This window comes from Staurois parvus, unplaced genomic scaffold (genome assembly GCF_062004578.1).
Source record: "Staurois parvus isolate SC_StPar_1 unplaced genomic scaffold, SC_StPar_1.0 ptg000066l, whole genome shotgun sequence".
Classification (NCBI taxonomy): Eukaryota; Metazoa; Chordata; class Amphibia; order Anura; family Ranidae; genus Staurois; species Staurois parvus.
In genome coordinates this window covers 10,922,403-10,947,623 of record NW_028317862.1, presented here as the reverse complement: position 1 = coordinate 10,947,623, position 25,221 = coordinate 10,922,403, and the positions used below count along the sequence as shown (strand labels likewise).

Here is a 25,221-nt window from a genome sequence, read left to right as displayed (position 1 = left end):
CTTTTATTAAATATAAAAATGAAGGAACGCTATCATCGTTTAAACATTACAAAAAAATAACAGAATATGCAAAAAGGAAAAAAGGCCGCAAAAATTGAAAACAAAAAAACGACAGATTGCAAAAGAGCAGGACCAACCCCCAAAAATGCTTCAAATATATTAATAGTAAAAAGGTCCGGTCCGAGCATGTAGGCCCTTTACAAAATAATCTAGAGTGGGTGACTGGAGACAAAGAGAAGGCAAATTTATTAAATATCTTCAGCTCTGTGTATACAAAGGAGCATGAGGGAGCTCTTGTCCATAATGGGCATGGTATTGACACAGCTCCAGATGATCCACATTGGCTCACAATTAATATGATCCAAAAATATTTAGACAGTATAAAAAATGTGAATAAAGCATCTGGACCGGATGGCATACACCCATGGGTCCTTAACCACTTCCTGTCCGGACACTTTCACCCCCTTCCTGTCCAGGGCAATTTTCAGCTTTCAGCGCTATCACACTTTGAATGACAATTGCGCGGTCATGCAATACTGTACCCATATGAATTTTTTACCATTTTTTTGAGACAGATAAAGCTTTATTTTGGTGGTATTTATTCACCGCTGGGATTTTTTATTTTTTTTTAAATGAAAAAGTCCAAAAATTTTGAAAAAAACTCTTATAAAATTTTGCAAATAAATAATCTTTCATCATAAATCTTGGCCAAAATGTATTCCATTATATTTTTAGTAAAAAAAAAAAAAAAAAGCCAAAAATTAGTTTAAAACCAAAAATTATAATTTTTAAACATTTTTATATTATTATTAAATGTTTTTAACATACTGTCACCTTAGCAGTACAGTGTCACCATGGTGACACTGTACTACTTGTGGGGAAGGGGGGGGGATGAAGATTTTTTTTTTTTTTTACAGAGATTGCTTTTACACCCATATAGGATGTAAAAGCAATCATTTCTCTTTCTCTCTGTCTGCATTCTTGCAGCCATTGAGAAATACTGAGTGAGCTGTGATTGGTAACAGCTTGTCACATGGTACAAGGCTGTTGTGAATAGCCTTGTACCATGTGACCTCTGATCATTCACAGATTTCACACGTAGTAAGCAATGTCAGAAGTGACATCTTGCTTACTACTTTGCATGTGACCACTGATTGGCCATCAGTGATCACATGATCGGGACCTCGTACAGAGGTCCTGTCCGACGATCAGTGTTTCACTGATTTTTTTCCACAGTGTTTCACGGACACCGGATCGCGGTGCTGCGTGCTCCCAGGGAGCGCGCACAGCTAGAAATGGCGGGTGCCGTTTATGACCGGCAACCCGCCCCTGGAGTGCCACCACCCTGCCGTTTATAAACAGCAGGCGGACGGCAAATGGTTAAAGAATTGAGCTCTGTCATTTCAAATCCATTGTTTCTAATTTTTAGGGACTCTTTAATGACTGGCATAGTACCACTGGATTGGCATAAGGCCAATGCGGTGCCAATATTTTAAAAGGGGTCAAAATCTTTACCAAGTAATTATAGACCTGTTAGTTTAATTTCTATAGTTGGGGAGATACTGGAGAGTTTACTGAAAGACCACATAGATGAGTTCTTGCTGGAAAAAAATATATTTTAAGCAACAGACAGCATGGATTCATGAAAAACAGAAGAAGTTGTCAAACAAATCTGATTTCTTTTTATGAGGTGAGCAAAACCTTGGACAGAGGGGTGGCGGTGGACGTGGCACACTTGGACAGAGGGGTGGCGGTGGACGTGGCACACTTGGACAGAGGGGTGGCGGTGGACAGGATACACTTGGACAGAGGGGTGGCGGTGGACGTGGTATACTTGGATTTTGCAAAAGCGTTTCACACAGTTCCCCACACATGGCTAATGTGTAAGGTAAAGTCTATGGGCTTGGAAAAATCTGTAGGTAAACGGATAGAAAACTGGCTAAAAGATCGTATTCAGAGAGTAGTGGTTAATGATTCATACTCTGAATGGTCTGGGGTCATTAGTGGTGTACCCCAAGGTTCAGTGTTGGGACCCTTACTTTTTAATATATTTATAAACGATATAGGGTCTGGGATTAAAAATCCCATTTCAGTCTTTGCAGATGACACCAAGCTGTGCAGTGGAATAACGTTCTTACCGGAGGTCTTCAATTTACAAGCCGACCTCAATGCACTGTATAATTGGGCAACTATGTGGCAAATGAGGTTTAATGTTGATAAATGTAAGGTTATGCACTTGGGGGCTAAGAATATGCATCATACATACTAGGGGGGGGTACAACTGGGGGAATCAATGGTGGAGAAGGATCTGATAGTTCTGGTAGATCACAAGCTTAATGGCATGCAATGCCAAGCTTCAGTTTCTAAAGTGAGCAAAATCCTCTCTTGTATTAAAAGAGGTATAGACTCCAGAGAGAGAGATATCATATTACCCCGGTACAAATCATTAGTAAGACCTCATCTGGAATATGCAGTTTAGTTTTGGGCACCAATTCACAAAAAGAACATTGGGGAACTGGAGAAGGTACAGAGAAGGGCAACCAAACTGATAAGAGGCATGGAGGAGATCAGCTATGAGGAAAGATTAGAGGAACTGAATTTATTCTCTCTTGAGAAGAGGAGATTAAGGGGGGATATGATCAACATGTATAAATACATCAGTGGTTCATATAGTGAACTCGGTGTAGCGTTATTCTCCCTGAGGTCAACACAGAGGACAAGGGGGCACGCTTTACGTCTGGAGGAAAATAAATTTAATCTCCAAACATGGAAAGGTTTCTTCACAGTAAGAGCTGTGAAAATGTAGAATAGACTCCCTCAAGAGTTGGTTCTGGCCAGCTCAGTGGATTGCTTTAACCGCCTCCCACCCGCCATTTAAGGAAATGACGAGCACAAGGCGGTTCTCTTGTTCTGGGAGGACGACATATGACGTCCTCCCCCTCGAACCGCGCGTGCACGGTTCCGGAGGTGCACAGCAAGGCGATCGGTGAAGAGCCGAAGACGTCAGTTTGGTCATGTGATCAGCTGTGTCCAATCACAGCTGATCGCATGTATATAAGGAAATGCCGGTTATCGGCATTTCTCTCCTCGCAAGCTGTCACGCTGACAGCTCGAGAGGAGAGCCAGTAAATCGGCATTCTTCAGAGGGGACATGTACACTGATCATCAGGGCACTGACAATCAGTGTGCCCTGATGATCAGTGTAGCCCCAGCAGTGCCAGCTGTCAGTGTCCATCAGTGCTCATCAATGCCACCTGCCAGTGCCCATCAGTGCCACATAGTGCCTATCTGAGCTGCCTTTCAGTGCCACCTATCAATGCCAGTCAGTGCCATATATGAGTGTTGCCTTTCAGTGCCCATCAGTGATGCCTGTCAATGCCCATCAGTGCTTTCTCATCAGTGCAGTCTCATTAGCGCACATCAGTGAAGGAGAAAAATCACTTATTTACAAAATTTTAATAGAAAAAATAAAAAAAATTGTTTTTTTTTAATTTTCAGTTGTTTTTGGTTTCTTTAGCAAAAAAAAAAAAAAAAAAACCCAGGAGGTGATTAAATACTACCAAAAGAAAGCTCGGTCTAAAAAAAAAAAAAAAAAAAAAATTTATAAAAATTTCATAGGAGTACAGTGTTGCATGACCGTGCGATTGTGCAAAAGTGTGACAGCGTTGAAAGCTGAAAATTGGCATGGGCAGGAAGGAGGTATAAGTGCCCAGTAGGCAAGTGGTTAAAGGCCTGGATTCTTTCTTAGATACACAGGATATAACTGAATACTAACATTTATAGGTAAAGTTGATCCAGGGAATATCAGATTGCCTCTTGGGGGATCAGGAAGGAATTTTTTTCCCTACAGGAGCAAATCGGATCATTCTTTGCTGGGTTTTTTTTTGCCTTCCTCTGGATCAGCTGTGGGTATAGGATTATAACTTTTTTTTTTTTTTTTAAATGGTTGAACTGGATGGACTTTTGTCTTTTTTCAGCCATACTATGTAACAATGTAATAGAGAACATAAGCTTACAGGATAGAAAAAAAAAAAATCAAATCCAGCAACAGTGATCAATAAGGAGACCACATAAGCAATTAAAAGATTTAAAACACAGCCATGTTTCGAGTCGACAGCTTACCTTCACAGTTGTGGTTCTCCTCAGAGGGGGTATTTTGCTCTGGAGATTTGTTGATGGGAAACTTTGTGCTTTCTTCAGTAGAAGGTAAACTGCACTGCAGGTTAGTGCATTCATCATCATTGTGATCGTGATCTGAAATAGACTGTCCCTTTATTATATCAAGAATATGGTCTTCTGTCTCCTTAACACTCCAGAGGGAGCAGTACACAAGCCTTAAAAAAAAAAATACAAACAAAAAGGGTGAAAGAATGAAATAACTATGTTCCCAAGTTCTTCTACTGTGACTGATCTGAAAGAATGCGAGATATTAACATGCAAAAATGGATATATTGCAATATGGATATCATAAACCATAAAAACTTATAATGATCCTAAATGCTCTTTTTTTTTTTATAAATTAAAATAACAAACATGTCATATTTACTTGTTCTGTGCAATGGTTTTGTACAGAGCAGCCCCGAACCTCCATTTCTCAGGTTCCCCGCCAGCGCTCCTGGCCTGTCCTCCCCGTCGAGTGCCCCCATAGCAAGCTGCTCGCTATAGGGGCCTTTGTGCGGGCTCGCCTCCACTCTCTCCTCACTGACTGTGATTGACAGCAGCAAATGGCTCCCACTGCTGTCTCTGAGTAAATGAGCAGGGAGAGAGCCGCTGCTCTCATGCACGTCGCTGGATTGAGGTCAGCCTCAGATAAGTATAAGGTGGGGGGAGAAGATAGAGCTGCATGCAGAAGGTTTTTTTCCTTAATGCAGAGAATACCTTAAAGTAAAAAAAAAAAAAACCCACCTACTGTCTTTACAACCACTTTAAAGAATACTGATCATAACAGAAACATGAATCCTGCCCTTGCCTGACAATCATGCAGACCCTCAATCCAATGCTTTGAGTCACTAAGTTTGTATGTGCACTCACCACCAGAAGGTCAGCATAAAAAGGCAAGCCAAGTTTATTTTAATTGGTTAATCTCTTTTGCTGCTCCCAGTACATACTCGCTTGATAGCTTTATAAAAACAATAAATCTCAGAACACATCCCTAGTTCCAGAAGTCTTCAATACAGTCTTGTGATAAGCCCTCTTTAATCACCTCAGCGTGACTGGTCAGTCCTCCGTTGCCTAAACCCACACAAACTGAATGACATTACATTGCAAGCCCAGTCTGCCAATGAGTTATTGTAAAACAAGGGAAAAGAGGGTGCACCAGCCTAGTGCATTACCTGAGAAGTAACTTTAAGTCAAAAGCATATCAAGATCCAAAGTGACCACTCTCTCAGTGGCTCTGAGGAAGAGGCAATCACCTCTTGAAACGCGTCAGTATCTGGAGGGTTCAGCCATGTTTGGGAGCTGATTAGGTTGCTTTGGATCTTGATACACTTTTGTTACCACAGTTGTTTGCAAGTATATACATACAGTTAGGTATATATTTGGACACAGGCACAATTTTAGTTTTTTTCCAGGTATTTACCAAAACATATTCAAGCTATAGTTATATAATGGATATGGGCTGAAAGTGCACACTCTCAGGTTTAATTTGAGGGTGTCGGGGATCGTCGCGCCGCTGGTCCCGGCGCAGGCGCAGTACACCTCCCTGTACGCGAGCGCCGGGACTTGGCCAACCGCGGCAATCAGGTTCGCGCATGCGCAGTAGTGACCGCGGGCGCGCGCCTGGCACCAATGACAGCGCAGGGCGGGATATTTAAACGGCCCTGAGCTGTCATTCAGTGCCTTTTGGTCTTTTGTATCCTGTGAACCTGTGAACCTGTCTGAAGTAAGTTGCTGACCCGGATTGTGCCCTGACCTTGCTGTTTTCTCCTGTTTTGACCCTTGCTTGCCTGACCTCTCTCCTGTATGCCCCCTATTGGATCTGACCTGCTGTTGCTGACCTGGCGTGTGACCCGACTATTCTCTGCCCGCTGCTCTGTACCGCACCGTTCCCATAGTTACCGACCCGGCTTGTATGACCCTGCTCCTGCTCAGCCATCCATCCATCCATCCGTCCCTCTCTACGGGGTCTCCAGACCTCCTCATACCTGGCTCTCTCCCGTGGGAGCCCCTGGCGAATACCCCTACCACTGACGGGTGTCCTCAGTAGTCACGACCTGGTCCTGGGGTACTCCAAGTCCATCCCCACCATCAGGGGCCCTGGTGAACAAGTACCCTGGGGCTTAGACTCCGTGCGCTGGGAGCATCCAACCAGTGGAGTGCTAGTGGTACCGCCGGGCGGTCCCTTACAGTACCAAAAGGCCATGACTGAGCCTAGAGGAGGGCCCTCCCCGTTAGAGGAAATTTGCAGGCACCTAGCTACTTTGACGCAGGCCGTAACGGTCCTGCAGGACAGATGCATGCAGCTGGAGAATCACATCCAGACTGGCTCTATTTCTGATCCTGCCCCACAGGCCCCGGTTTCTGCACCCCCGGCCCTGGTAGCTCAGGAGCCAGCCTCAGGGGCTTCCGCCCCGCTCCCTATGGTAGAACCCCGAGTACCCCTACCGGAGCGTTTTCACGGGGACCGCACACGCTTCCGGTCATTCCGCGACTCCTGTCTCTTGTTCTTTGAGCTACAACCCCGTACCTTCCTGACCGAAAACGTGAAGGTAGGATTCATTATTTCACTACTACAGGGTGAACCCCAGGATTGGGCCCACCGGCTAAGGGGAAACAATGATCCTCACCTGGGATCGGTCAATAGTTTCTTTGAAGCAATGGCCATCTTGTATGATGACCCACAGCGGGCAGCCTCTGCCGAAGCGACCTTGTATGCGCTCCGACAGGGCCGGCGGGCGGCAGAGGAATACGCCTCCGATTTCAGGCGGTGGATGGGGGACACACGCTGGAATGAGTTCGCTCTATTGCACCAGTTCCGTATGGGGCTCTCCGATCCCTTGAAAGATGAGTTGGCCCGGGTGGAGGTTCCCGAGTCTCTAGAAGACCTTATTGCCCTGACAATTAAGATTGACCGAAGACTGCGGGAACGCAGGCTTGAGAGGTCCGGCCAGGGTCGCGGAAATACCTGGGGTCCATTCCTAGGCCCCAGCCCACCAACCCGACAAAGCATCCAGAACCCACCACCAGGAGATGTTCCGGAACCTATGCAGCTAGGTCTGGCACGGCCTAAATTATCACCGGAGGAACGCCAGCGCAGACGAGCCCAGAACCTCTGCCTTTACTGCGGTGAAGCTGGTCATATGGTGCGATCCTGCCCTCAAAAAATGAGTAAGTGCACCCGTTTTTCTTCCTTGTCTATTAGCAATACCTGTCCTTCGCAATACTTAGTAGTGCCCCTCTCCTTTCAGCTTCCAGGAAAGATCGTGGAGGTGACAGCCATAGTTTATTCGGGGGCATGCAGCTGTTTCCTGGATCTAGAGTTTGCTCACCAACAGGGTATCCCTCTCCAACACAGACAGAAGGGCTTCAACATCTTTTTGGCTGATGGTTCCCAGATAAAATCGGGGGTAGTTAATCAGGAAACTCCCCCCATTGCCACTATCATTGCCAACCAGCACCAGGAGTTCCTCCGCCTGGACGCTATTGCATCACCTCTTTTCCCAGTCATTCTGGGGCTCCCATGGTTACAGGCCCATAACCCCCAGATTGACTGGGAGACCGGGTCAATCTCGTTCCCTTCCCCATACTGTCGGGAACATTGTCGCACTTCGGGCCCCGCGGGGCCCCGAGTTCTCCTTTGCTCCGAAGGAGACTCCGACTTGAAACAGGTTATTCCCGCAGCCTATCATGGGTTCCTGGATGTGTTCAGTAAGCGGGGAGCCGACACTCTGCCCCCCCACCGCCCGTATGACTGTCCAATCGACCTGTTACCAGGCTCTGAAATCCCTTTTGGGCGTATTTTCCCCCTATCTGAGCTTGAATTGGGGGCCCTGAAGGAATATATCGAGGACAGCCTCCAGAAGGGATTCATCCGCCCCTCCACTTCTCCAGCAGGAGCGGGAATCTTCTTCGTGGAGAAAAAAGACAAAACCCTGAGACCTTGTATTGACTACCGGGAGCTGAACAGGGTCACGATAAAAAATCGTTACCCATTGCCATTGGTACCAGAACTGTTTCAGAGCCTAAAGGCTGCGGCTATTTTCACAAAGCTTGATTTAAGGGGGGCCTATAACCTGGTACGCATAAGAGAGGGGGACGAGTGGAAAACTGCTTTCCGTACCCGGTTTGGCCACTTTGAATACTTGGTCATGCCATTTGGGCTGTGCAATGCACCAGCCACCTTCCAACACTTTGTGAACGACATCTTCAGGGATTTTTTGGATGTCTTCGTTATGGTCTACTTGGACGACATACTAATTTTTTCACCCTCTCTAGAGGATCATAGGATACATGTGGCGAAAGTTTTGGGGCGATTGCGGCAGCATGGGTTATATGCTAAGGCGGAGAAATGTTGCTTTGAGCAATCTAGCATCACGTTTCTAGGCCTGATTATCTCCACTGCGGGGGTCGCGATGGACCCCCAGAAGGTCTCTGCAATTTTAGATTGGCCTGAACCCACGGACAAAAAAGGTGTCCAACGGTTTATAGGGTTCGCGAACTTTTATCGGAAGTTCATCAAAAACTTCTCGGGTCTGGTCTCCCCCATTACCCAACTAACCAAACTTGGAACCCGGTTCAAATGGACACCAGAGGCTCAAAAAGCTTTCGAAGCTCTGAAAAAGCTGTTTACCTCGGCACCCATCCTGGGCCACCCGGACGCGGCCCTGCCCTACATCTTGGAGGTAGATGCATCGGAGAATGCGGTAGGATCCATCCTGTCTCAGCGGAAAGGCACCAAAGAGTTACTCCATCCCGTAGCATTCTTCTCGAGGAAACTCACCCCAGCAGAGAAGAATTACGATATCGGGGATCGAGAGCTGCTGGCTATCAAAGCAGCGCTAGAAGAATGGAGATACCTGCTGGAAGGTGCCTCACACCCTATATTGATTTTCACAGACCACAAGAATCTGGAATATCTGAGGACTGCCAAGCGTCTACGCCCACGGCAGGCAAGATGGGCCCTGTTCTTTTCCAGATTCAATTTTCATATTACTTACAGGCCCGGATCTAAAAATACGAAGCCTGACGCGCTATCTCGTATGTTTGAGGACTCCGAAGAAGAACTGGTACCCGACACTATCTTGTCCTCAGGGAACTTCTTGGCGCTCCAGTCGGACCTTCGCTCCAAGTTAATAGAAGCATCTACGGCCACACCAACCCCAGTTGGGGTATCCCTCCAGAACAAAGGGGGACTCCTGTGGAAGGAGGATTCTATCATGGTACCTGAGGAAGTCCGGACCCTGGTTTTGGGGCATTGCCACGATCACCCGCTGGCGGGTCACTTTGGCCCAGTCAAGACTCTGGAGCTTCTCCGGCGCTCGTTTTGGTGGCCAAACATGGCTAAGGATTGCAAGCGCTACGTGAGATCCTGTACCATCTGCCAGAAGAGCAAACCGTCAAGGAGCAAAGCCTGGGGGCTGTTGCGACCTTTGCCGATTCCCGAACGGCCTTGGCAGAAGATCGCGATGGACTTCATAGTCGAGCTCCCACCGTCACAAGACCACACAGCAATTCTGGTGGTTATTGATCGCCTATCCAAGATGGCTCACTTTGTGCCACTAAGGAAGACTCCGTCAGCAACCGAGACGGCGCGAATATTTATCCGGGAGATCGTTAGACTTCATGGAGTACCCGAGGACATCGTCTCTGATCGAGGGGTCCAGTTTACATCTAAGTTTTGGAGGGCTCTGTGCAAGGCCCTGGACATCAAGTTGTCCCTCTCCTCCGCGTTCCACCCTCAGACCAACGGTCAGACCGAGAGGACGAACCAGACCCTGGAGCAATACTTGCGTTGCTACACGTCTTTCCTGCAGGATGATTGGCTGTCTCTTTTACCCCTGGCGGAGTTCGCTTATAACAACGCAAGCCATTCGGCAACGGGGCAGTCCCCATTCTTTTCGAATTATGGGTTTCACCCGGTCTTTCTCCCTGACTTGGTCTCTGAATGCCCAGTTCCAGCCACGCAGGATGCGTTGACCTTCTTCTCCGTCAATAACAAATTACTCCAGGAAGCCATCGCTCGGGCCCAAGAGGACAATAAGAAGGAGTTTAACAAGAAACGAAGAGGGGATTTGGCGTTGCGGCCTGGGCAGAAGGTGTGGTTGGCCACAACCAACTTAAAGATGCTTTGTCCCTCGAAAAAATTGGGACCTAAATTTGTGGGGCCTTTTCAGGTAAAGCGGATGGTCAACGAAGTGGCATATGAGCTGATCCTTCCGGCCACGTTCAGAATGCATCCAGTTTTCCATGTATCTCTGCTGAAGCCAGTGATCCCAGATGCCTTCCCAGAACGAGAATCCAGACCCCCTGAGGCCATAACGGTCGAAGGACAAGAGGAATTTGAGGTGGAAACGATCCTTAAGTGCCGAAGAAGGGGGGGCCAGACCCAATTCCTAATTAAGTGGAAGGGCTATGGTCCTGAGGACAATTCCTGGGAACCGGCTCATAATGTCCACGCACCTAGACTAGTCCGGGAGTTTCTTCGTGATCACCCGTGGTGGAGAGATCGGGTGGGCATCCGGAGGTTGCCCGTAGGGGGGGGGGGGAAATGTCGGGGATCGTCGCGCCGCTGGTCCCGGCGCAGGCGCAGTACACCTCCCTGTACGCGAGCGCCAGGACTTGGCCGACCGCGGCAATCAGGTTCGCGCATGCGCAGTAGTGACCGCGGGCGCGCGCCTGGCACCAATGACAGCGCAGGGCGGGATATTTAAACGGCCCTGAGCTGTCATTCAGTGCCTTTTGGTCTTTTGTATCCTGTGAACCTGTCTGAAGTAAGTTGCTGACCCGGATTGTGCCCTGACCTTGCTGTTTTCTCCTGTTTTGACCCTTGCTTGCCTGACCTCTCTCCTGTATGCCCCCTATTGGATCTGACCTGCTGTTGCTGACCTGGCGTGTGACCCGACTATTCTCTGCCCGCTGCTCTGTACCGCACCGTTCCCATAGTTACCGACCCGGCTTGTATGACCCTGCTCCTGCTCAGCCATCCATCCGTCCCTCTCTACGGGGTCTCCAGACCTCCTCATACCTGGCTCTCTCCCGTGGGAGCCCCTGGCGAATACCCCTACCACTGACGGGTGTCCTCAGTAGTCACGACCTGGTCCTGGGGTACTCCAAGTCCATCCCCACCATCAGGGGCCCTGGTGAACAAGTACCCTGGGGCTTAGACTCCGTGCGCTGGGAGCATCCGACCAGTGGAGTGCTAGTGGTACCGCCGGGCGGTCCCTTACAGAGGGTATGTGCATCCAAATTGGAGGAAGGGTTTAGGAATTACAGCTCTTAAGAGTAGCCATTCCCCCTTTTTCAAGGGACCAAAAGTAATTGGACAACTGAATCAAAAGCTGTTTCATGGTCAGGTATGGGCTGCTCTGTTATTTCTTCATCAATTAAGCAAGTAAAATGTCTGGAGTTGATTCGAAGTGTGGCATTTGCATTTGGAATCTATTGCTGTGAACCTACAGTGCATCCAGAAAGTATTCACAACACTTACGTTTTGCCACATTTTGTTACAGCCTTATTACAAAATGGATTAAATTCATTTTTTCCCCTCAACATTCTACAAACAATACCCCATAATGACAACGTGAAAGAAGTTTTGAAATCTTTGCCTTTGCCATGACACTCAAAATTTAGCGCTGGTGCATTCTGTTCCCACTGATCATCCTTGAGATGTTTCCACAACTTGATTGGAGTCCACCTGTGGGAAATTCAGTTGATTGGACATGATTAGGAAAGGCATAAACTTGTCTATATAAAAAAGGTCCCACAGCTCAAACCAAGCCATTTAGTCCAATGAATTTTCCGTAGACCTCCGAGACAGGATTGTATCAAGGCACAGATCTGGGGAAGGGTTCAGAAAAATTTCTGCAGCATTGAACGTCCCAAAGAGCACAGTGGCTTCCATCATCCGCAAATGGAACCACCAGGAATCTTCCTAGAGCTGGCCGCCTGGCTAAAATGAGCAATCCAGGGAGAAGGACCTTAGCCAGGGAGGTAACAAAGCACCTGATGGTCACTCTGAAAGAGATCCAGAGTTTCTTTGTTGAGAGAGGAGAACCTTCCAGAAGGACAACCATCTCTGCAGCACTCCACAAATCAGGCCTGTATGGTAGAGTGGCCAGATGGAAGCCACTCCTCAGTAAAAGGCAAATAGCAGCCCGCATGGAGTTGCCAAAAGGCACCCGAGGGACTCTCAGACCATGAGGAACAAAAAACTGTCTGGTCTGATGAAACAAAGGTTGAACTCTTTGGCCTGAATGCCAAGCGTCATGTCTGGAGGAAACCAGGCACCGCTCACCACCTAGCCAATACCATACCTACAGTGAAGCATGGTGGTGGCAGCATCATACTGAGGGGATGTTTTTCAGAGGCAGGAACTGGGAGACTAGTCCGGATCGAAGGAAAGATGAGTGCAGCAATGTACAGAGATATCTTTGATGAAAACCTGTTCCAGAGCGCTCTGGAACTTAGACTGGAGCGACGGTTCATCTTTCAACAGGACAACAACCCTAAGCACACAGCCCACATAACAAAGAAGTGGCTATGGGCCAACTCTGTGAATGTCCTCCAACCAGAGTCCAGACTTGAACTCGATTGAACATCTCTGGAGAGATCTGAAAATGGCTGTGCACCAACGATCCCATCCAACCTGATGGAGCTGGAGGGGTACTGCAAAGAATGGGAGAAATTGCCCAAAAATAAGTGTGCCAAGCTTGTAGCATCATACTTCAAATGACTCGAGGACTTTCTAGATGCACTGTATATCATGCATTCAAAGGAGCTGTTCATGCAAGTGAAACAGGCCATTGTAAGGCTTCAAAAATGAAACAAATCCATCAGAGAGATAGCAGCAACATTAGGAGTGGCCCAATCAACAGTTTGGTACATTCTGAGGAAATAAGAATGCACTGGTGTGCTCAGCAACATAAAAAAGGCATGGATGTCCACGGAAGACAACAGTGGTGGATGGTCGCAGGATACTCTCTATGGTAAAGAAAAACCCATTCAGAACATCCAGACAAGTGAAGGACACTCTCCAGGAGGTGGGTGTTTCATTGTCAAAGTCTACAATCAAGAGAAGACTTCACAAGAGCAAATACAGAGGGTTCACCACAAGGTGCAAACCATTCATAAGCCTGAAGAATAGAAAAGCCAGATTAGACTTTGCCAAAAGACATCTAAAAAAGCCAGACTAGAAAAGCATTCTTTGGACGGATGAAACTAAGATTAATCTGTACCAGAATGATGGGAAGAAAAATAAGTGTGGAGAAGGCTTGGAACAGCTCATGATCCAAAGAACACAACGTCATCTGTAAAACATGGTGGAGGCAGTGTGATGACATGGGCTTGCATGGCTTCCAGTGGCACTAGGTCATTGGTGTTTATGATGATGTGACAGAAGACAGAAGCAGCCGGATGAACTCTGCAGTGTTTAGAGATATACTGTCAGCCCAGATTCAGCCAATAGCAGCAAAGTTGATTGGACAGTGCTTCACAGCACAGATGGCCAATGATCCAAAATACACTGCAAAAGCAACCCAGGAGCTTTTGAAGGAAAAGAAGTGGAATATTCTGCAATGGTCGAGTCAATCACCTGATCTCAACCAAATTGAGCATGCATTTCACGTGCTGAAGGCAAAACTAAAAAGGCAGAAAGACCCACAGACAAAGAACAACTGAAGACAGCTGCAGTTAGAGCCTGGCAAAGCATCAGAAAGGAGGAAACCCAGTCTTTGGTAATGTCCATGGGTTCTATACTTCAGGCAGTCATTGCCAGTAAAAGGATTCTCAACAAAATATTAAAAATGAACATTTTATGATTATATTCAATAGTCCAATTACTTTTGGTCCCTTGAAAAAGGGGGGATAGCTACTCTTAAGAGCTGCAATTCCTAAACCCTTCCTCCAATTTGGATGTACATACCCTTAAATTAAACCTGAGAGTGTGCACTTTCAGCCCATATCCATTATAGAACTATAGCTTGAATATGTTTTGGTAAATACATAAAAAGAAAAACTAAAATTGTGCCTGTGTCCAAATATATATGGACCTAACTGTACACTTTTAACTTAAAGTTACTGCTCAGGTAATGCACGAGGTTGGTGTGCCCTGTTTCCCCTTGTTTTACAGTGACTCTTCTATGTTTCCCCCAACCTTTGGAGGGCAGCAAGGCCTATGTTGGCATTTGATGTACAAAGAACCTGATACTTCTCCAGCACAGCACACAGCCTATCAGGTATTTTGTACATACATGGTTGGTGTGCAATAACTGCAGATGAGGAATGTCAGGTCATCAATTTAGCTTTGCTGTCTGGCACAACTGTGTATATCTAAAAACTGGATGGACAAATGTATATCCATTATTTAGGGATACAGCCTCCATATGCTGGTTTCAACTGCTTCCCTGAAGTTCTGCTTTAAAGTGGAACTTTACCCATAACAACCTGGTAAAAAAATAATGTTCTTTGGCAAGGAACATACATTTCAAATTAATAATTAAGCTACCAAACGTACTGTGTGCTGTAAATTGGCTCAATCATTGCTCCTGTTTCTTGCTGGAGGCTGACATTTTGCTGAAGCCTAGAACCTCTGAGCAGCAGTAAATATTTAGGCTGTCAGCAGATCAGAGTCTACATTTTCAGCAGTGCCAAAAAAAAAAGAAAAAAGCAACTGAGCATGTGCAGCACAGGGTGAGAGAATATTACTGGATTTTAAACAGTTTAGGCACTTATTTTAAATGTTTTACATAACTATACCTGCAAAAGGAGCCAAGCTAAAGTGATCTAGCAGGACTTTATTTTCTGACTAAAGTTCCACTTTACTTGCATAGAGTATGCATCCACTGTATATACTTTTTACAGAGTAATTCAACAATCTGACACTGAGCAACTTACTTTAAAAATCCCTTTATTTCAGTTGGCTCCACATGCTGCACGGCAAGTGTGTCTTCTGTGGCCTTTTGTATAATATACCTATAGAATTTTGGAGTTCTTGCCCAGAGAACAGCCTTGTGCACTTTAAATGTTGTTTGCCCAACATGCAGAGTGAGATCTGGGTGGATTTCTTCATTTAAAAGTCTGTAGAAATATAACAGGTTAGTGAATGTGGACATAAACATTAACAAACTTTGTAATTTCTTCTACCATTGAAAGCATTTTGTTATATTTGTTCAATAAATGAAAAACAAAAAAACCAAACACAGTTAATCCTGCCAGAAATCTAGTGAGTTGTAACTCTGTTGTTCTAAAATCTGAAACACGCTGAACTACAAAACGCATCCCCCTATTTTATGAGATGAGGAGAGGGAGGTGTTTGCACCGTTCAAAAGGCCTGTCACACAGTTTAACAAATGACACAAATATGGAAAACTCCTGACCACATCTAAAATTGTTTTTATCAACAGCTATCTATATTGAGTGTACGATGGAGTAATCTAAAGTGATGAAATAGTCTAAAAGACTCCATTCCATCAAATATTAATCAGAACTGGAAACAACTGAGTTTAAGCAATAGTTTAATTATTAATGTCTAAATTATTGTAACCGTTAAAGCTTACACATGAAAAATGTAAAGGTTCCTCTTATTTATCTATTACTTTGCTGTTGCTTGACAACTCCAGTACAAGTGATCAGAGGTCAATTGAAGTCTGAGAGTTGCTGACTCATTAGCTGCCACACTCCGAAGAAAAAATAACAGTGTCATAAAAGAGACCTATTAAAGGTTTACATTCCCATTAATGGTAGAGCCCAGTTATTTGAATGGGAGAACCACCTGCCTGATAGACTGGGAACATTGGTCCATCCACAATGCATCCAAGCTCTGTGCCTTTATTTAACCACTAGCCTACTGGGCACTTATACCCCCTTCCTGCCCAGTCCAATTTCCAGATTTCAGCGCTGTCACACTTTGAATGACAATTGCACAGGCATGCAACACTGTACCCATTTGACATTTTTATAATTTTTTTGTGACAGGTAGAGCTTTCTTTTGGTGGTATTTAATCACCTCTGGGTTTTTTATTTTTTCCTAAACCAAAAACAACTGAAAATTGTGAAAAAAAAAAAAAAAAAAATTTTTTCTTAGTTTTTGTTATAAATTTTTGTAAATAAGGGATTTTTCTCCTTCACTGATGTGCACTAATGAGGCTTCAGTGATGGGCACTGATAGGCTGCACTGATAGGTGGCACTTATGAGGAGGCACTGGTAGTTGGCACTGACAGGCATCACTGATGGGCACTGAAAGGCAGCACTCATATGGCACCGATAGGCGGCACTGATAGGCATTGATAGGTGGCACTGATAGGCGGCACTGATAGGCACTGACAGCTGGCACTGATGGACACTGGCAGGTGGCACTGCTGTGGCTACACAGATCATCAGGGCACACTGATCAGCAGTGCTCTGATGATCTGTGTACATGTCCCCTCCGAGGAATGCCGATTACCGGCTCTGCTCTCGTCTCGAGCTGTCAGTGTGACAGCTCGCGAGGAGAGAAATGCCGATAACCGGCATTTCCCTGTTTACATGTGATCAGCTGTGATTGGACACAGCTGATCATATGACCGAGCCAACATCTTCGGCTGTTTCCGTTGATCCGCTGTGTCTAAGGGACACAGCGCACCGCCGATCGCCGCGCGCTCCCGGAGCCGTGCATGCACGGTTAGAATGGGAGGACGTCATATGACGTCCTCCCAGAACAAGGGAACCGCCTTGCACCCGTCATTGTACTATATGGCAGGCGGGAGGTGGGTAAAGGATATGTAAACCCAATATTGTATATTTCTGATATATGGCTGCTGTACCATGTATTTGTATGAAATAGTATCCGGTTCTCTTTGTATTGCTTCCTTTGTGTGAAATCTTTGGTATTCCTGCCAGTCCCTCTGCTTTCCGTTAAAAACTGACTGCACTAGGCATGAGAGCACAGCATGGTCAGTTTTCTAGCTGTACTGGGAACATAGTGTGCTCTCCTTCAATGATAAGACTTGTGCTCACATGCCCCCCTGCAGTCTTTCACTGGTAAATTCAGTGCACTGCTGTTGCTCCTTTCCCAGCACTCAGTTTTCAGCTGCCTAAGGAGCTTAGAGGGTATCTGATCACTTATAAAGGAGTGAAAAAAGGAATTTATAATGCTTTTTGTTTCTATACACAAATATTTTGCCTTTCACTTATTTATTTTAGCCCTAGGTTCACACTAGTGGTGCGGAAAATACTGTGAAACCCATGCGTTTCCTGCACCGCACTGCAAATGCACTGTGTTTTGCAATCTGCTGCAGGTATCAATTCAAAGTTAAAGGATACCCCAAATGCAGTGCTTGCCTGAGCCAAAATCAAATCGCACTGCATTCACACCATGGAGGTTTTTGGGAACACACTGGAAGCGGATCGCATGGTCATTTTATATCATGTGTTATAGTGCGTTCCCAAAAATTCTGCAGGCACCTTTTTGGTGCAATTTGAGTCATTCAAATGAATGGGCTCAAATCGCCACGCAAAAATCAATTGTGAATTGCACAGGAATGCAGTGCGATTCACATTTGGTTCCTAGTTTGAACCTCGGCCTAAATAGAATAAAGTTGTTTTACAAGGTGAGAGTTTACATATACTTTAACCACGTCCCGCCCGCCATATAGTAATAGGACGGGCGCAAGGTGGTTTTCTCGTTCTGAGAGGAGCGTGCAGGGAGCATGCAGCGTGGCGATGCGCTGTGTCCCTCGGACACCGCGGATCACTGAAAGAGCCAAAGATGTCGGCTCGGTCATGTGATCAGCTGTGTCCAATCACAGCTGATCACATATAAACAGGGAAATGCCGGTTATTGGCATTTTTCTCCTCTCGAGCTGTCAAGCTGACAGCTCGAGAGGAGAGGAGAGCTGGTAATCGGCTTTCGGCAGAGGGGACATGTACACTGATCATCAGGGCACTGATGATCAGTGTGCCCTGATGATCAATGTAGCCCCAGCAGTGCCACCTGTCAGTGTCCATCAGTGCCACATATCAGTGCACATCAATGCCACATATCAGTGCCCATCTGAGCTGCCTTTCAGTGTCACCCATCAGTGCCAGTCAGTGCCACCTATCAATGCCAATCAGTGCTGCCAATCACTGCCACCTATCAGTGCTGCCAATCACTGCCACCTATCAGTGCCAGTCAGTGCCGCCTAACAATGCCATGTATCAGTGCTGCCTTCAGTGCCCATCAGTGATGCCTGTCAATGCCCATCAGTGCCACCTACCAGTGCCTCCTCATCAGTGCCCATCAGTGCAGCCTCATTAACGCACATCAGTGAAGGAGAAAAATCACTTATTTACAATATTTATAACAAAAACTAAGAAAAAACATTTTTTTTTCAAATTGTTCAGTGGTTTTTGGTTTAAGAAAAAATAAAAAACCCAGAGGTGATTAAATACAACCAAAATAAAGCTCTGTCACAAAAAAATGATAAAAATTTCATATGGGTACAGTGTTGTTTGACCGCACAATTGTCAAAGTGTGACAGCGCTGAAAGCTGGAAATTGGCCTGGGCAGGAAGGGGGTATAAGTGCCCGGTAGGCTTGTGGTTAATGAGTGTGGGGATGATGGACCAGAGTTCGTTTTGTTCATAGGACAGTCACACTTTAACCGCTTTCCCGCCACCTTATAGCACAAATACTGCTACAGGGCAGCAGGGCTGCGGAAAATCGCGTATATATACACATGATTTTCCATTTCCAGGTAGGGGGTGTGTGCACCGCCCTACCCACGCCGCCATTGGTGGCTACGGATATCGATAACTGGGTCCCGGCTGGAGATTCCCAGCCTGCACCCAGTGATCGCCAAAGAACACTGACAGGGGAGAGGTCTATATGTAAACAATACAGACTCTCCCCTGTCAGCTCCAGCATGCTGCTTTGTTTTGCTTTGCATAGCAGAGCAATACAAAGCAGCTGCTTACACAGTAAATCACTCACAGTACACATAGTAAGACAGCACACAGTTAACCCTTTGATCAACCCAGATGTTAACCCCTTCCTGTCCAGTGTCATTAGTACAGTGTCAGTGCTTTTTATTAGCACTGATCACTGTATTAGTGTCAGTGGGGATGTCAGTGGCAGTTAGTGTCAGAATACCCGCTATAAGTCGCTGATCGCCACCATTACTAGTATAAAAAAAAATTCCAGTATATATACAGCCATTTGTAGATGCAATAACTTTCATGTAAACCAATAATTTACACGTATTGGGATTTTGTTTTTTTTTTTAAGCATATACATGTAGCAGAATACATTTTGGCCTAAATTTATGACTAAATTTGATTTTTAACATTTTTTTGACTGGATATGCTTTATAGCAAAGAGTCAGAAATATTTTTTTTTTCAAAATTGTCAGTTTTTTTTTGTTTATAGCGCAAAAATAAACGCAGAGATGTTCAAATATCACTGAAAGAAAGCTCTATTTGTGGTACAAAATAAAAAAAAAAAAGAAAAGAAAAAAAAAGCCAGATTTCATTTGGGTGCAGTGTTGCAATTGTCAGTTGAAGTAACAGCACTGTATCGCAAAAAATGGCCTGGCCAGGAAGGGGGGGGTAAATCCTCTGGAGGGCAAGTGGGTATAGTGCACTATTATAGGGGGGGAGGGTAGGTCAGCTTTTCTATTGCCCAAACAATATTAAGAGAAATAAAATCCCAATGGCTAATGATCCCAGGAGGCAAGGGTGATGTCTCAGCACTGCCTCCTGGGACAGCTGGGTGCTTAGAATTCTGAGAGAAAGCTTCTCAACCCATTGCATTCCTGAATTCATGTGGGATCTCAAGTGTCAAGAGAAGCAGTGACATCACCACAGTGGCTAAATGGTTAACACTTCTGCCTGGCAGTACTAGGGTCGTTGGTTTGAACCCCAATCACGGCACCACCTGCCTGGAGTTTGCATGTTCTCTCTGTGCCTGTGTAGGTTTCCTCCGGGTACTCTGGTTTCCTCCCACACTCCAAAGACATGATGGTAGGTTAATTGGCTCCTGTCTAAATTGGTCCTGGTATGTGTATGTGTGAATGTAAGTTAGGGACTTTAGATTGTACGCCCCTTGAGGGTTAGGGACTGATGTGAATGTACAATATATATGTAAAGTGCTGAGTAAACTGATTTTGCTATATAAGTGCCTGTAATAATCACCTGCACCTTCTGGAAAAGTCAGGAGCCAGGCCTGAGATGAGGCCCATGTACAAGAGGCCTATTTCTGTGCCTTGCACATGTACAGATCAATGACAGGCTGGCAGATGCTGTAGTGACACTCATCTGTCCCTATTGCCAGCCAATCACAAGTGCAGAGCCTGACAGCCTGTCATTGATTGTGTCACATGGGATGCAAAGTGCAGACATACGCTGAACACCCAGATGTGTCCATGAGCCCTATGCCTGAAGACTGCAATGCCAGCAGAGGCTGAGCTGTGTCCGGCACTCTGCAGACACCAGGTCCATAGAACAATGTATGTGCACATTACCTGAGCACATCTCTGCTGAGCTGGTCACACAGGAGATCTCGAAGTCTGCGCCGCTCAGCCCCTTCCTTGGCACGGAAGCCCCTCAGATCTCCCTGGGCAGCAGATGCCATCTCCAGGAGACATTAGACACGCAGAGATCCCCCAGACACCATCAGCAATCTACAGACACTGCCACCTAGGCACACACTGCCTCCATCACCACAGCAACAGGCTGCTCTATCCTCCCTCTCATGACAGGAGCTCCAGCCGGCTATGGAGGAGAGCCGTACACTACGACAGGGAGCAGCCCGACCCGGACACAGCAGGGCGCCCGACCAATGACGAAGCACAGCCAGCAGTACCGTCCACTTTGTTTTCGAATACAAACTCCAACCCGGCTGGATGAGGTCAGGTCCGGAAGTAACGCCCCTAAACATCGCGACTGACCAATAAGAAGCGCCTAGTTGGCCGGTCCCGTTCTCTAATTGGTTAGAGGAGAGCAGGTGGCTGCAGGGCGGGAAAGAATCATTTGTTAACTCTCCAATGACCAGACTTTTGTTCCCATGATCCTACTTCCATTCAGTTTCTGTTAACCACCTCCAGTCCAGACCAATGTTATACAGCCCTGGCCAAACGTTCTGAGAATGACACAAATATTAGTTTTCACAAAGTCTGCTGTGTCCGTGTTTGTAGATCTTGTCAGATGTTACTGTGGTACCCTGAAGTATAATTACAAGCATTTCCTGTCAAAGGCTTCTACTGACAATTACATTACTGCGGAGTTCCAGCTGAAAAAAATAAATAAATGTCAGCAGCTACAAAAACTGTATCTGCTGACCTTTAACCATTTCAATACCGGGCATTTTACCCCCTTCCTGCCCAGGCCAGTTTTCAGGTTTCAGCGCTCTCACACTTTGAATGACAATTGCGGTCATACAACACTGTACCCAAACTAAAATTTTATAATTTTCTTCACAAAACTAGAGCTTTCTTTTGGTGGTATTTAATCACCGCTGGGGTTTTTATTTTTTGCTAAATTAACAAAAAAAGACCAAAAATTTTGAAAAAAACACATTTTTCTTTGTTTCTGTTATAAAAGTTTGCAAATAAATAATTGTTCTTCATAAATTTAGGCCAAGATGTATTCTGCTACATGTCTTTGGTGAAAATAACCCAAATTAGGATGTATTTTTTAGTTTGTAGGAAAGTTATAGAGTTCACAAACTATGGGATAGATCTGAATATTGATCAATCCTGAAGTACTGACAGCCAAACTAATTTCTTGAGGTCCAAGAATGTCAGAACAGTACAGATATCAAATGACCCCTTTTTGCAGAGTAGACAGTCCGACGTACTTCATAAGAGGCATGGCGAGTTTTTTGAATTTGTATTTTTTTGTCATAATTTTTCGGAAAATGAAAAAATTAAAAAAATTAGTTTCACTATTTTTTTTTTTTACATACTGTCACCAGTGCAGTACAGCGTCATCATATAACTGGCATGGCGGTGATCAGGGACACTGACTGGTGACAGTATGAAAAAAATATATTTTTTTTATTTTTTTTTTTTAATTTTTTCTTTTTTTTAAGATTTTTTTTTCATATTTCACTATGACCAAAGTAGTACAATGTTACCATAGTAACATTGTACTACTTTGGGGAAGTGATCAGTATTTTTTTTTATTTTTTTTATTTTACACAATTTGCTTATAGCAAAGAATTACTTTGCTATAAGCAAGCATTTACCTGAATGACATCGATTCAATCAGGGTTCTTTTTTTTTGTGCCTAGCTGTGATTTGGCCATGGCTAATCACATGACATGTGCATGTGATTAGCTGTTACCATTCACAGCTAGACACTAGCCGCATGCCACCCAGCCACTGTACATATACGGTGGCAGGGCGGCACTCACAGGCAAAACCATGTTTTAAAACGTGTGTTTTGTAAACAAATAGGGGGCACGCGCGAGGCACGCTGCCGCCCTATTTGTCCTGTGGATCACCGCCGCAGATGTTAGTTGCCGGGTCACAGCCGCTCGTTAGCGGCTATGTCCCGGCGATCGGCGGTAAACGGTGACAGAGAGCACAGCTGCAGTAGCTGTGCTGTCTGTCACCTCTCTGTCAGCTCGAGGATGAGCTGATCAAGAAAGAATAGTTTCACTTTCTCGATCAGCCTTGTCCCGCCCAGTACACACCCATGCCCCCTAGTAAAACACTCCCCTCACTCCTATAACCCTTCCCTGCTAAATAAAGTTAACCCCTTCCTCCCCATTGCCATTAGTACAGTGTCAGTGGTTTTTTTTTGCACTGATCACTGTATTAGTGTTTTTGGGGATGTCAGTGACCCCAAGTCAGTACCCCCCAATGTCAGAATGTCCGCCGCAGTCCCGCAGTCCCACCATAAGTCGCTAGTCGCTGCCATAGGTCCCTGATCGCCACCATAATTTGCTGATCGCCGCCATTATTAGTATAAAAAAAACCCTAAAAATCCCAGTATCTTTCCTGCCATTTGTAAACGCTATAACTTTCACGTAAACCAATTAATTTACACGTATTGGTTTTTTTTTTAGCTAAGACGTCGCAGAATGCATTTTGGCAGAAATTTATGACTAAATTTGATTTTTGCATTTTTTTTTACTGGACATGTTTTATAGCAAAAAGTCCAAAATATTGTTTTTTTTTCCTCAAAATTGTCAGCCTTTTTTTTTTATAGCGCAAAAAATAAAAACCGCACGGGCGATCAAATACCACCGAAAGAAAGAAAGAATTTGTGGGGAAAAAAAGGATGTAAATTTCATTTATGTACCGTATTGCATGACCGCGCAATTGTCCGTTAAACTAGCGCAGCGCTGTATAGCAGAAAAATGGCGAAAATTGCAGTATTTATACCATAGTTTGTAGACGCTATAACTTCCACACAAAGCAATCAATATACACTTATTGGGATTTTTTTTACCAAAAACATGTAGCAGAATACATTTTGGCCTAAATTTATAACCAACTTTGAGTTTACTATATATTTTTTTAAGCTGAAAATAAAAAATATTGTTTTTCTTCAAAATTTTTGGCGTTTTTTTGTTTATAGCGTGAAAAATAAAAATCGCACAGGTGATCAAATTACACCGAAAGAAAGCTCTATTTGTGTGAAAAAAAGGAGGTAAATTTTGTTTGGGTGCAGCATTGCATGACCGTGCAATTATCAGTTGAATTAGTGCAGCGCCGAGTAGCAAAAAGAGGCCTGGTCATTAAGGGGGGTAAATCCTCAGGAGGGCATTGTTAATATACAATGGATGGCATGAATGAAGCCATCCATTGTATACAACTGTCATGTGACCTGCTGTGATTGGTCACAGCAGGTCACATGGTACCGGCAACGGGGGCCAATATTCAGATCTGTCATCTGCCGTGTCTGAGGTACACGGCCGGTGACAGATCGCGCCGGTGTGCGGCTCTGCAGGAGCGCAATCTGCGCATGTGCGGGAGGACGCCATGGCGTCCACTCAGAACGCTGATGACATTTGCCGGCTGCCATTCGGCCATAGGGCGGGCGGCAAATGGTAAAATACAGACACTTATGCAGGTCATACATGGGTCGAGTTACAAACTATTTTTCGTCCGAATATCGGAAACGTCGTTCGCTCAGTAATCCAATGCTGCCATCATTGATTTTGAAAATCGCCCAACCAAGTCATAAAGTTCACCCCATATAACAGCCGAAACTTCTGTTCCTTCCAGGTCACGACTCATGCACATATTCTCTTCGGAAAAACGATCGTACGATTTCACCATCATTGAGTCGAAAATCGGTCGTTTTTCACGAATTTTCTAACATGCCCGATCACCGAAAAGGGGAGGAACCACAAAGATCGGCCGGTGCTGTTGACCCACTAACAAAGCGTAAATCGGCCGATTATTCTTAGGTCCAATTTTTGGACGAAAAATCAGGCGATTTTTAACCTATGTATGGCTGGCCTTAGGGCTCATGTACACGGGGCGTTTGGAAAACTCTTCTGAACGATGGAAACTGCTGGAAAACGTAGGTGAAAAATGTCAGTTTGGCTACGTTTGCATACCACGTTTATGCGTGTTTGCGTTTAGAAGCGTTTTTAAAAGATAACCTCAGGAGCAGGGGCGGACTGACCATTCCAGCACTCAGGGACTGCCCGAGGGCCCGGGGTCAATAGGGGGTCCCATGAGATGCCCCTGGTACCTTTTATTGGCTTTTTCATAGGCTTTTTTGGGTGTGGTTAAGGACACAGGGGCCCCATGATCCCCTATTGCCCGGGGGCCCCATGAGTTGTCAGTCCACCCCTGCTCAGGAGACCTTCCCAAATGCCCAGAATGCACTGAAAAATAGTAAAAAATTAACAATTTCAGACATTTTGAGAGAAATAGAGCAGAAGCAGAGAGAGCAGTATGTGTTGAGATGACCTGTCTTTTCTGGTTGTATTCACTATGGATCCCATCATGAGGATGATGCAGCACGTTCTACCATTTTTTCCTTCATGCGAAACCTGGAACTGACTGTGCTGGTGTATCAGGTCCATTTGAATACATGGAAAATGCTTTGCATGCATTTCTGATGATGAAAAAAAGCTCTGGACAG

At 45.3% G+C, this 25,221-nt stretch overlaps 1 protein-coding gene across 2 annotated transcripts in view; it reads right to left on the bottom strand.

Moving 5' to 3' along the window:
- BTBD8 (BTB domain containing 8) overlaps positions 1-21,000 on the bottom strand; it is a 114,326-nt gene extending 93,326 nt beyond the window's left edge. For both annotated transcript variants that reach the window (XM_089668935.1, XM_089668936.1), the window contains exons 1-3: positions 20,637-21,000; positions 15,052-15,234; positions 4,123-4,334 (exon numbers count right to left, since the gene is read on the bottom strand). In XM_089668935.1, coding sequence (XP_089525061.1) covers positions 4,123-4,334; positions 15,052-15,234; positions 20,637-20,746 — 505 coding nt within the window. In that variant the 5' untranslated portion in view covers positions 20,747-21,000. The remainder of the gene's footprint in view (positions 1-4,122; positions 4,335-15,051; positions 15,235-20,636) is intronic.
- Between the last annotated feature and the right edge of the window lie 4,221 nt (positions 21,001-25,221).